The sequence below is a fragment of the Mixophyes fleayi genome, chromosome 2, assembly GCF_038048845.1.
Source record: "Mixophyes fleayi isolate aMixFle1 chromosome 2, aMixFle1.hap1, whole genome shotgun sequence".
Classification (NCBI taxonomy): domain Eukaryota; kingdom Metazoa; phylum Chordata; class Amphibia; order Anura; family Limnodynastidae; genus Mixophyes; species Mixophyes fleayi.
This window is the reverse complement of record NC_134403.1, coordinates 177,227,920-177,240,047: the sequence shown is the minus strand read 5'-3', so window position 1 is coordinate 177,240,047 and position 12,128 is coordinate 177,227,920. Positions and strand designations below refer to the sequence as shown.

The following is a 12,128-nucleotide window of genomic DNA, read 5'->3' as shown; positions in this document are numbered from 1 at the left end:
TAGCGGAACCTAAGTACTAGATGTAAAATATTAAAAACACAAATGTACAAAAACATTAAAATGTTTTCAAATGAAGACATTTTACAATATTATGTCCCATAAATGCTTTTCCTAAGATAGACCTAGGGGTAAATGTATCAATATGCGGGTTCTTCAACACCCGCATGTTCAGCCTCTTCCGCGATTAAATTTCAAGCGGCGCTGCATTGTAAAGGGAAGTTAACCCTTTACAATGCAGCGCCGCTTGAAATTTAATCGCGGAAGAGGCTGAACACGCGGGTGTTGAAGAACCCGCATATTGATACATTTACCCCCTAGACATGCAGATTTCCAGTACAGGAGAATGAAAGAAATATGAAGCCTATTAACATGTGGTCCTACTTTTATTCATTACAGTCCAGCTGAAGGACAGCTTTGAGTCCAACACATTCTTCTTTCTGGTTTTTGACCTGTAAGTACAGTATAATGTGTTGTTTGTTATACAGTGATTATTATTATTATTATTATTATTATTATTATTATTATTATTAACAAGTATTTATAACTTCCAATACATTCTACAACACAATAAATATTGTGAAGACAGTAAACATAAACAAAATTAAACAAAATAAAATAGAGGCTCATGTCCAACCTTGTAACCAACAAGAGGAATTGTGAGATATAACATGGTGTAGAAGTGTATCCAAGTTATGCTGGTCTTGTCTGCAGGACATGAAGGTTAAGAATAAGATCACATAACTATTGCAGAACAGGAGTGAAAATAAGAGGTGAAGACAATTACAAAGGGTAGATAGCTTGAGACACAGGGGTAAACTGCCTGGGCACACAGAGTCCAATCTGACCATGCACGTGGGTGACTAAATTGGAAGGTTTTGAATATTTCCAGCTTAAAAGTATTACACTAAACTGAAACCCATAGCACCATCACAGTAACTAATTTAATAGGGCATGCACCTTATGATAACGAGCAGTTAATTACTTAAGACTCAATCTGGCAGATTCAATTAGCCGCGATGTTCCTCAGAACGTAATTAGAACCAGCATTTGACAGCTAGAACTTTGTCTTTTGTCATATACATATTTAATGATAATTCTAATAATACAACACAAAGAAGTAAGAATACATATATCTTACTTTCTTACACACAGAGGACCTGATTTATTAAGGCACATAACAGCAGATTAATGCGGAATGTTGTGTAAAATCGCTCTGTGCATGCCCAGAAACAAACCATATGCCAGAGACCATAGCAACATCCAAGTAATCTTCAAGCACACAGGACCCTTACGACAGCCTATACTTTCATGTGCAGAACGGGGAGGGGAACGGGCGTATGCTCGTAGTCATTGTACAGTAAGGGCATGCCAAGCTCAAGTGTGCAGCAGCGTTGGATTCAAGCCTTGGGCATCTCAAAGGTACGTGGTTTTCTGTTGTATCACTTGCACCAACTACAGGTCTGGTGTAAGTGGTGATTACTAGTGATAACGGCTGTGTATGCAGTCAGGAGCAACTGTAATAATGCATTTTATGTATGGTAGACATTCATAACATCCTAATAAATATATTTTGTGGGGGGGAACAGAAAACATTTTTATTTTAGATTTTGTCATTAATGACTATATTATTAACGGGTGACAGCAATTGAGTAGTTTTTTTTCTGTGCATTCTTTTGGGACTTTATATCCCACATATGTATTGGGCAAATTTCTGCATTGTATTGTCTGTTAGAGCAGAACGGACCTAGATCCGTATTCATCAACAGACGTATCTGTTTAATACAGACGTGTGTATGCCAGATTTATGTGTGTTATTAAAAAAAAGCACAATACATTGGTTTTCCGTCCCTTAATGAATCAGGCCCTGAATATCTTGTGTCTTGATTCACTGCGATAATAAATGGAACAAGTCTCACAAACTCCTGACCAGTACAATGTCTAAACAGACATATTGCTTTTTGCAACTATGGAAATTAATTCACTAGGAGCATAGTCCTTCCTGAGCCAAACAATAATCTACATGTTGCAATTGTTTTTTGTGCTACAGCGCAACTCTGTATATAAAAAGGAAGTAAAAGTACTAGCATTTACACCTCAAGATTACAGTCATACTGTTGGGGAAACTTGAAGTGAATTTGAAATATGTTCATGCAATGAAAATACTTGTTATACTAACTTGTATACTTCAAATAATGGAACTTGTGTATTTACTGTGATTGAAGCAGTTAGTATGCGTGCTTACTACAATGGCCGGTTTTCTCTGCAGTGTCTGATACTTCCACAGGATCATGATAGTACTAGACTCATCCAGCAGCACTTCCTTCCAGAACATAGAGAATCTCTAGGACTTTACACATCAACAATTGAATGAGAAGTTTATGAATGTCCTTCTCATGAGTATATGCTATTTGCCAATGCCAAATTGTTCTGTACGATTCTCTCAAAGACATTCTACACATTGGTGGGTACAGCTCCTGCCTACTTGTCTGTATAACAGTTGTCCTTAGGGAACTCTCACTGTCAGCTATTACAAGCTCAGATGTCACTGTACCCTTCACAGGGACCTGTTAAACTTATCCGTCCATGTTATTTTTACATTCTGCTCTATCTGCCGGCTAGGATGCAAATGACAGCTTGTTATAAGAGCTCTGGGCACATTTAGTTCCTGACATTTTAGATGGCCTATGCAATGGCCTAGTAACATTAACATATCTATGTGTAGAAATTAGTGCACCTGCTACAGAGCTTAATTATACTGCTCAGCTTTTTTATGTGAAATCATCTAAATTGTACCAATTTTTCTTCATGTTATATACATGTGATTTCTTAGCATATTATGGGGTTCAAACAAACTGGCAGGGTTGATGGGAGAAGCCCCGGTGCTTTGGGTACAGGCTGTTTCTTCCATTTTTTTTGAGACCTCAATTTCGTAGGTATTCAGGCCCATGCTGAACAGGCTGGGATGTGTGACATTATGACATGGGGTCCTCTCGCTGCAGGATTCCCTTTCACAGCATCATCAGACCAGCCTGGCATAGCCTAGTGTTGGTTGCAGCTTTTGTGGAGGGACTATACGCTGTTCATAACACCACAGTTGCCACAACTGCCCTAAACTAAGAGCACTGGAGCTTGGATTACTTTTTTTTTCCACTATAAAATCATTATTCATTATCAAGTTGATGATCATGGATGGTGTCTTGAATATTCCTACGCATAATGATACAACTAAAGCCTATCTTAATGCACTTTAAATGTATCTTCATGTGGATGCATTTAAGTGTTTATTTTGAAATACATGTATTTTAAGATATGTGCATCTCAAAATAAACATGTAAATGCACTTTTTGCACAGTGTATTTTACGCCTGTGCTTTTGAAGCAAATGCGTGTAACTCTAAATGAGCCTCATATTGGAAACTATAGAACAATTTTCTTTTCTAAGAAGCAATAGGCCAAAATCAAAAGATGAAATATGTCACAAAATATAGAATTCTGATGTAATTGTTACTATTATTCTGTAAAGCACCAACATATTGTGCAACCCTGTACAAATGGGGAGATTACAAACTGTGAAATTCATAAACATATTAACCTACCTACACAAACCACTACAACAGTTAGATAGGCCCTGCGCCATAGTGTAGAAGAGTAGGCAGAAGGTCTTTCGGCAAGAGGTGCAGGAAAACAGAGAGAAGGGAAGTTGAAGAGGATTTAGAGGCTGAAGGACCATTGGAAGAATGTTAAATTAAAAGAGTCAAATGCCCAGAGGTATGGGGAGCCACAGAAAAGGCTCAGCGGAGAAAGTCTTGAAGATGTTGGTGAGAAGAGAACATAAGAGAAGATATTAGCAGTCATTGTTAAGCGGCGCACGCAGCGTTTTTAAGGGGGGGTTTCCCCCAAAAAAACATATAGAGAGAGCTGCTGCGCATGCGGCCACGCATGTGCAGCAGCTCCATTTCGGCGGCACTGCACTGAACAGCAGCCGCGGCGCTGTCAAAGAAGTGTCCACGGCGGTGCTGTATTGTACTACAATACAGCACTGCCACGGATGCTTCTTTGACAGCGTCGCGGCTGCTGTATAGTACACTGCCACTATGTAGGACACTGTTCTTTGCGGAGGAGAGGGGTTTCTGGAGAACCAGAAACCCCCCCCTGTGTGCTCCCCTGTTGTTGGAGTGCAATGGACAAGCAGGAAGGTTAGTGATGGACAGCTTTGGAAGTAATGAATAAAACTTTGAACTTGATTTGGGAGGCTAGTGTATGGGTAGGCATTGAGGAGAAGTGGATAAGGAGCAACTACACAAGTGTGGATGAGTGTGGTGACAGTGTGAAGGTAGACTGCAGAGAAGATCATTTTTGGAAGGGAAGGCTGATTAAGAGAAGGTTACAGTGATCAATGCCTAGTATTAGTTGGTTTGGAGAAACCAGCATGAGGAAGGAGTGTATTCTGGAAATGTTAAGCAGCGGTAAAGGAATGATCAGAGCCAAAAATGACTCAAAAACAACCGGTAAAATAAGTGGGTTCTGTAGTTACATTGTTGCCAGTCAATGAAATTATAGGATTACAAAAATACTTGACTAAACCACAGCAAGTAACAAACAGTAGCGTACGCCACAGGTTTACGTCAGATACACTTGTACACAACCAGGTCATAAGCACAAGAAAAGCATTCACTATTAGGTTTGTTGTAAATAAAAACACTACCTCTATAATAAAGCAAGTATAATCTTCCTTCTCATATAATAATGAAAGTAGCAAAGAAATATTTTTTTTAAAGCGTCCATAAAATCATATAAAATAGCCAAAGAAGAAAGCATCTTTCAACTTCAGAGAGTAATCCACAATTAGCCAGGCAGAGGCTGCTAGCTACTGCTGGGAACCATCATCATTGGTGCAAGTATCTTCACCTGCACGTTATACGACTACTGACAGGCATGTCTTGGGGGTAAATGTATCAAAGTGCGAGTTTGCCAGCGTATTTAAATCGCGGCAAATCGCAGGTGTTTACCCGCGAGTTTTGGAAAAAAAACTGGAAATGTATCAAGCTGCGATTTTGACACTCATGTTCAAAATCGCTGGTCATCTCTGGCGATTTTGTGCGATGTAAACACTCCCGAGTTTAGCTAACTCTCCTGTGTTTGGCAAACGCTCCTGTGTTGTAACAGTGAGTTGTAATCACATCACTGTTACACTGCCCCTGTCATACAGCTGCCGGAGCTCCGGCAGCTGTCAAAATGTTAAAGAACAGATAAAAGTTTTAAAAAAAAAAAAGCGTGAGGTCCCCCCGCTATTCAGGCTTAACCCTAGAGCTGCCTGACTAGTGCTGGTCCCATGAAAATCGGGGAAAAATTTTGCGTGGGGTCCCCCTGATTTTCACTTTACCAGCACTAGGCAAACCAGCCAGGGTTGGCGGCACTATAGCAGGGGGACGCGCGGCAGGGGTCCCCCTGCCATAATGACTAACCAACCCTAGGCTGTTCAGCGCTGGGCTGGATTCCCTAGGTCCCAGCAAGCCAGGGATGTCAGGGCATGTTGGCACTTGTGGTTCTCCAAGTGCCAACATGCCCTGGCTGCCGTGGGTATGCTGGTGCTTTTAGTTGCCACTGCCAGGGCAGTGTAACAGTGATGTGTTTCTACAACACGCTGCTATCAAGCAGCGTGTTGTATCTGGCGTGTTTTGAAGCAAACTCTCCTGAGTTTGCTTACTCGCAGCTTCATACATTGGAGACTTGTATAGCTGCAGTGGCAAACAGTCGGGAGTTTGATCTCTGGCGATTTTGCAAGTAGCGATTTTGACAGAAGCAAAACTCTGGTGATTTTGTATGAAAACTCAGCTTCATACATCGGCGAGTTTCAACTCTCCTGAGAAAATCACTGGAGTTGCAAAATCGCACTTTGATACATTTACCCCTTGGTCTCTGTGGGAGTCTGCATCAGTTGCAATGATGAGAACGCACCCTTACTGTAATCAGGATGTGTTTGACCACTCCCCCCCCCCTCCACATTCCACCTCGCAGTACAAATTTGCATATTTTATGCTAAACAAATGGCCAACTCGGCATCAGCCCCTTAATGTACATGTACATTTCCTGAAAGCTTTTTTGGATGTCTGTATGTGTGTTATTGTCATAAAGTGATTAATTTAATTGTAAATTAAACATATATTTCTGCTTTATATATAAATGAAATAGAAAGAAAATAAAGAATTAAAAATGGATTATTGAAGATGCTTTGGTTATCTGTTTTCAGGATGAAAAGAGGGGAATTGTTTGATTACCTGACAGAGAAAGTTACTATGAGTGAGAAGGAAACAAGGTATTTATCTCCTGGCTTATGTCAGCTGACACTACTAATTTCATGGTATAATGCTCTTGAATGAAAAACAACTCTAGGTTGTACCACTAATTTAAACAAAATGGATGTACGGAGTTCACATAACGATGTGTTCACTGATTGAGTATAGAAGTTGTGTATGTATACATACACTTACACAGTGGTGACAATGTATCATGTACTCTCTACCAGGATTATTTTAAGACATGGATAAAGCTAAATGTAGAGGTAAAATTAAAATGTTTTAAATTACTGAAGTTAATGGAGAAAGCAGTCCTAGAGTGGAAGTACACTGGATTTTGCAGTAATGTCTTTACTCTTTTTGCCATGTGCAGCTCCAGCAGGAAGTGGGAGCCTGTAAATGGTTGCGCGGAGTGTTTTTATGGGAGCAGTGACAATAACTATAATGTGTGCTGGATCTTTGTTGTGCGAGGCTGAATATAAGTTGTAATTGTGCAAATAGAAATGTATTACATACGTGCTTATTTATTGGTTCACACACCTTTAGTGTCAGGAAATGATTGATGGTTTGTAATCCTACTAACATTCTGGGCCTTAGTTACATTATATTCACCTATATACTAATCATATATCTGTGACAATTTAGCACAGAGGCAGGGTGCACTATTCCCTTTCTATACGCTCTGCTGCTTCTGTAACCACAGAGCTCAGATCTTATCCCAACAGCCAACCTTTTTATTATCATAGAACTGGCCCAATTTTAACAATTACATAAAAGCCCCAAACATATAGTCCACATACCAATGTTTAAATAATATCCAAACCTTGCAAGAATAAATAATTTGGCATTGTAGTTTTAATAATAGAAAATGATTAACAAAGTATTATGGTTTAGTTGGAATAATAGTAGATATGTATATGTAAATAAAATCAAGTCTCAGTGAAGCCATTGAAACAGAGATTAAGTTGTGATGATTATTTAAACCGTTAACTCTTAAAATGATGTCTGCCAGGAATATAATGCGAGCTCTGTTTGAAGTGGTCGCCTTCCTGCATTCAAAGAACATTGTTCACAGAGACCTAAAACCAGAGAATATTCTGCTGGATGACGACATGAACATTAAACTGACAGACTTTGGGTTCTCTTGTGAGATCCCTGAAGGACATAGACTAAAAGGTAAGCCCCAGTCCACTATTGCTCCTGAAATTTCATTAACGCACCATGCAAGTTACTACAGGCAATAATTGTCATAAAGATACACAGCTTTGTTGTGATTGTTGTTGGTTATGAAACCATTCTATACAATGTATTATGACATTGCAAAGAGGCTTAAAGGAGGATTTTTAAATTCTGCCACACAATTTTTCTCTTACATACAGGTAGTGTAAAATAACCCAATAGAAATACCAATATAAAGTTACTTAATATGGCTCAGGGACAATACAACCGCTATGCACCATGGCTTTGAGCCTAACAATCTCTGGAGTTGTGCAGTATTAATGCTACAACATTCCTCCACAAGAACGACACCAGGTTTATGGTGGTGGAAAATGCTCAATTGGGTTCAGATCTGGTGACTGAGGAGGGCATAACATATGAATAACATCAGTGTCATGCTCACAGAACCACACATACTTTGACCAAAGCATATTACACAATACTGTTCTAGCCAATTGTTTGTATTTTGTCTTCGCTGTGAAACAGACATATTTATCAGACACAACACCACTTTTAACTTCCAGAAATCTAGTTCTATTATAAATGGTAGTATATTATTGTTGGTTTTTTTTATATAAAGAAATATGTGGCACCCCAGGATACCTGGCCCCTGAAATTCTTCAGTGCTCTATGGATGAGAACCACCCAGGATATGGTAAAGAAATTGACATGTAAGTTAATGTTTTTTAATTGCGAGCTGCTGAATAAGTCTAAGTAAAATCAATTCAAGGAAATATATATGATGTTAATTAAATTAAGTAGAATAGATGGTGACTTTTTTATGCAATGTCAGCCGCATATTTAGGCCCTCATTTACGAAGTGGAAAGCAATCGAGCAAAATCTTGTTTGGTAACATCACATAATTCAGTTTGCTCTGGGCATCTAGTACAATGTGAACGTGCAGAGCAGTACAGCAGCGTTTACATAGCAGAGGTTTTCACCGGCTGTTGGGAGGAGTTGGCGGAGTGAGGACATACTTTATAAAGCAGAGAGTAGCCGCATAGGTGTCTAGTTTTGCATATCAGTCCAAAGAGGATTTCATTATGCTGAGTGAGGTAGAGTCCTTCCCACTCTGCAAAATGATTTATACATGCACCGGCTTGGAGCTGCCGGAGATTATGTCTTGCCCTATACTTAGATGAATTTTGCATATGTGTGAATTTTGCCTATTTTTATAGGCACACTCCAGGCACTGTACATAAAAATAAAATAAAAAAAAGAAGAAGCTTTACACAGACATGTATGAATGTCTCCTCACAATTATAATTAATTTAAGCCATATGCAGAATTTTAGGATAAAAAATTGATAATGTTAGTGTGTTGTACTAAAGTTATAGGAGGTTGGACTTTGACGTGATATTTATACTTTAGACAATGTGCCTCTTATATTTTTCTGTCTCCCAAGAAAATACTTGGAAAATAAGCATGTACCTTGAAGTGTGCTGTGCAGACCACATTTGTGAACCGGTGCACAGCTAGTACACTTTGTAAATGAGGCCAACAGTATGCTATAAATAACTTATTTAATGCAATATTAGTTAACATTTGGTAATGTGCTTCACTGTGCATGTTTATAAAACAGACATGAAATATAGTATTGACTTTCTCACCTGCAGGTGGAGCAGTGGAGTCATAATGTACACCCTGTTGGCTGGATCCCCGCCATTTTGGCACAGGAAACAGATGCTGATGTTACGGATGATTATGACTGGAGAGTACGAGTTTGGTTCTCCAGAATGGGACGATCGGTCGGACACTGTTAAAGACCTGGTACAACTCAAGTGTGATCTCTTATCATGGGCCTCATTTACTATTAGGTGCAAATCCAGCTAAAGGGTAAAAATATGCACCTTGGCAAACCATGCTGCGATGCAAGGAGTGTAAATACAATACTGTTTTGCATGCAGGAAAGATACTGGCTGTGTTTGCATGTAGCACAGAGAAGCTAGGCATCTTTATTTCATATTTGCCCTCTGTCACGTAATGTCCAGGAGACTCCCAAATTCTGGGTAGGTCTCCCAGACTCCCGGCACAGGCCATTCTCCGGACCCCTTCACTTCCTAGTGAAGTGGGCAGGTTAAGAGCCTCCATGACAGAATTTGCGTCATTTTGGCCCCGTCCACGCCTCGGGGATGGGGCCAAAATGACTGGTCCTGCCCCCCTCTGTGCTCACACTTCACCTGTTATCTCCCAGATGTGAACAATGAAAAGTCAGTAATTTTCACATTGGGATTTGGAATTGAGCCATGACACGCCCCTCACATCTAGACTAACCACATATTTTACATTAGGCCCTTTAACTCTATAGTGCAACATGGTTTTCTGCCTGGATTTACTCCTAACACTAAATGATGCGCCATGTATCTACAAATGATAGTGATTACCTATCACTACACTTACATTAGTATCAGAGACTATACATTAGTGAAACTAGCATCTTTTCTCTTCAGATAGCCAGACTCTTAGTGGTGAACCCCGAGAGACGTCTGACAGTAGATGAGGCCCTAGCTCATCCTTTCTTCCAGCAGTATGTAGTAGAAGAGGTGCGCCACTTCAGTCCATACAGAAAGTTTAAGGTAATTGTCATTTTCTTTCATACACACTTCTGACAACTGCATTGTGATGATAAAACAGTGGATTGTTGATGATGAGATATTTGCTCCTCACTTCAACCAATGCTTACCTCCCAATATTTAGAATCCCGAAAGCGGGACCAAATAAGCCACGCCCCCATTCCGAACAAACTTTGTCCACAAATGTGTAAATCACCGTAAAACTCCACCCTCTTTCCTGTTAAGCCACACCCCTTTTGTCATCCGCTAATCGGGATGTCCTTCCAATATTGGTGCATCCGCCTTTTACTTGGGTGCTTCCAATGTGGGCATACACCTTAGCAGACAGTTACGCACAAGAGATGTAGTGCAGGTTTGTAATTTTGTGAATGAGTCTAAGAGAATCTATAAAGGTGCTTATTTGAAATGGAAAAATTATTGTATGTAGTTATTTTAAACTTAGACCAGCGTCCATGGTTGCTAAATTTATTTAATTTTTCCTTAATAAAGCAACAAAACAAAAGTATTTGCAGTCTATACATATCTGTTGTAATAACTGCATAGTATGTAGTTTTTCAAGGCATATTCACTATTCATATACACTTTGCATTTCTTAATAATACTGTAAAATAATGAAATAGTTAAACATGGCAAAAATAGTTGGTGCACTGAAAGAAAGGTTAAATGAGTAAAATAATGTGTCTTTACAGGTGGTCTGCTTAACAGTCCTGGCCTCCGTCCGTATTTACCATTACTACCGTAGAGTGAAACCAGTTACCAAGGAGATCGTTGTAAGGGACCCGTATGCAATTAGGCCCATCCGGAAGATGATCGATGCCTGTGCATTCAGGATCTATGGACACTGGGTGAAGAAGGGAGAACAGCAGAACAGAGCCGCTCTCTTTGAAAACACTGCAAAAGCCATTCTACTATCCCTGGCTGCGGAGTCCAGTATATCTTAAGATGTTGCTTCATGTGGAAGAAACAAACTTGCCAGCACAATAGTACACACACAGTGGCTGCATTTTGAATACAAATACATGTATGTGTGTGTATGTAAATATATTTATGCAATATTTATGCAATACAACTTAACAAATCAAGGTAATAAAAACACAGCCTACTTTTTTTTTTAAATTACTATATGTTTGTGTATGAGTGCAAAAACCATAATAAACAATTCGTATGTAGACTTATATTGAGAATGTTGCAATCCAGCACATTTTCAGAATTAGCAAAAACTACCCAAAATAAAGTACGTATAACACAATGTAACTAATTTTAATATTTATGGTCATGAAAGCTTTCCAAAAGAAAGATATAAGCTTCCCAAACCATTTTGATTTTTCTTCCTTCAGTTGTGTACTACTTTACAAACTTTAGGCCTCATACACACTGGAATTAAAATACAAGCTTTTTTTAGTACTAGTAAAAGCATGTACATGGATATGAGAATGGAACACTTTGGTTAGAGTGATCCCAATCCCAATAGCATTTGCGGTGCGGCAGCATTTTTCTGATGTAGGTTAATACTTGTTAACGACCGCATGTCATATGTCATTGTGTTTGATCTGCATTGTCACAGGCGTTTACACAAGGTCAGTGGCTAAGGAACTTCATACAGGTGCTGCTTTGTAGTCTGTATTAAATTATTGGCTATATGGACAACAGTCTACACCTAGCTTATGGCTATTTTTTGTTGTTGTTGCTGACCGCACCCCCATTTTTAAACTATCCTCTACCAAACATTTGATGCACCCTTTTTTCTCTCCAATACGCCCCTCATTCTCTCTAGCCACCCCATCCGCTGTTCTATTTAACCCCTGCAGTAGTAACTTACCTCTCTGCTTCTCTTCTTCATCTCTGCATCTTCTTGCCGCCTTCTTTCAGCTCCTATAATTACTTACGTGACATCAACAATGCTGCAGGGAGCCAGGAGCCGCTCTGTCCGTGAGCTGGGCACCTCTCTCAAGGAGATGCACAGCTGAAGGGCTGGGACTGGAGTGAATGGCAGTAGCCATAGCGCCCCTCACATCTTGGGAGCAAGGTGGACATGCTGCCT

General features: G+C 39.6%; 1 protein-coding gene across 2 annotated transcripts in view; it reads left to right on the top strand.

Moving 5' to 3' along the window:
• The window catches only part of PHKG1 (phosphorylase kinase catalytic subunit gamma 1), a 54,224-nt gene extending 42,483 nt beyond the window's left edge, over window positions 1–11,741 (top strand). For both annotated transcript variants that reach the window (XM_075195018.1, XM_075195019.1), the window contains 7 exons: window positions 397–451; window positions 6,250–6,315; window positions 7,308–7,471; window positions 8,094–8,184; window positions 9,131–9,284; window positions 9,965–10,090; window positions 10,777–11,741. In XM_075195018.1, the coding sequence (XP_075051119.1) occupies window positions 397–451; window positions 6,250–6,315; window positions 7,308–7,471; window positions 8,094–8,184; window positions 9,131–9,284; window positions 9,965–10,090; window positions 10,777–11,028 (908 nt within the window). In that variant the 3' untranslated portion in view covers window positions 11,029–11,741. The remainder of the gene's footprint in view (window positions 1–396; window positions 452–6,249; window positions 6,316–7,307; window positions 7,472–8,093; window positions 8,185–9,130; window positions 9,285–9,964; window positions 10,091–10,776) is intronic.
• The last annotated feature ends 387 nt before the right edge of the window (window positions 11,742–12,128 follow it).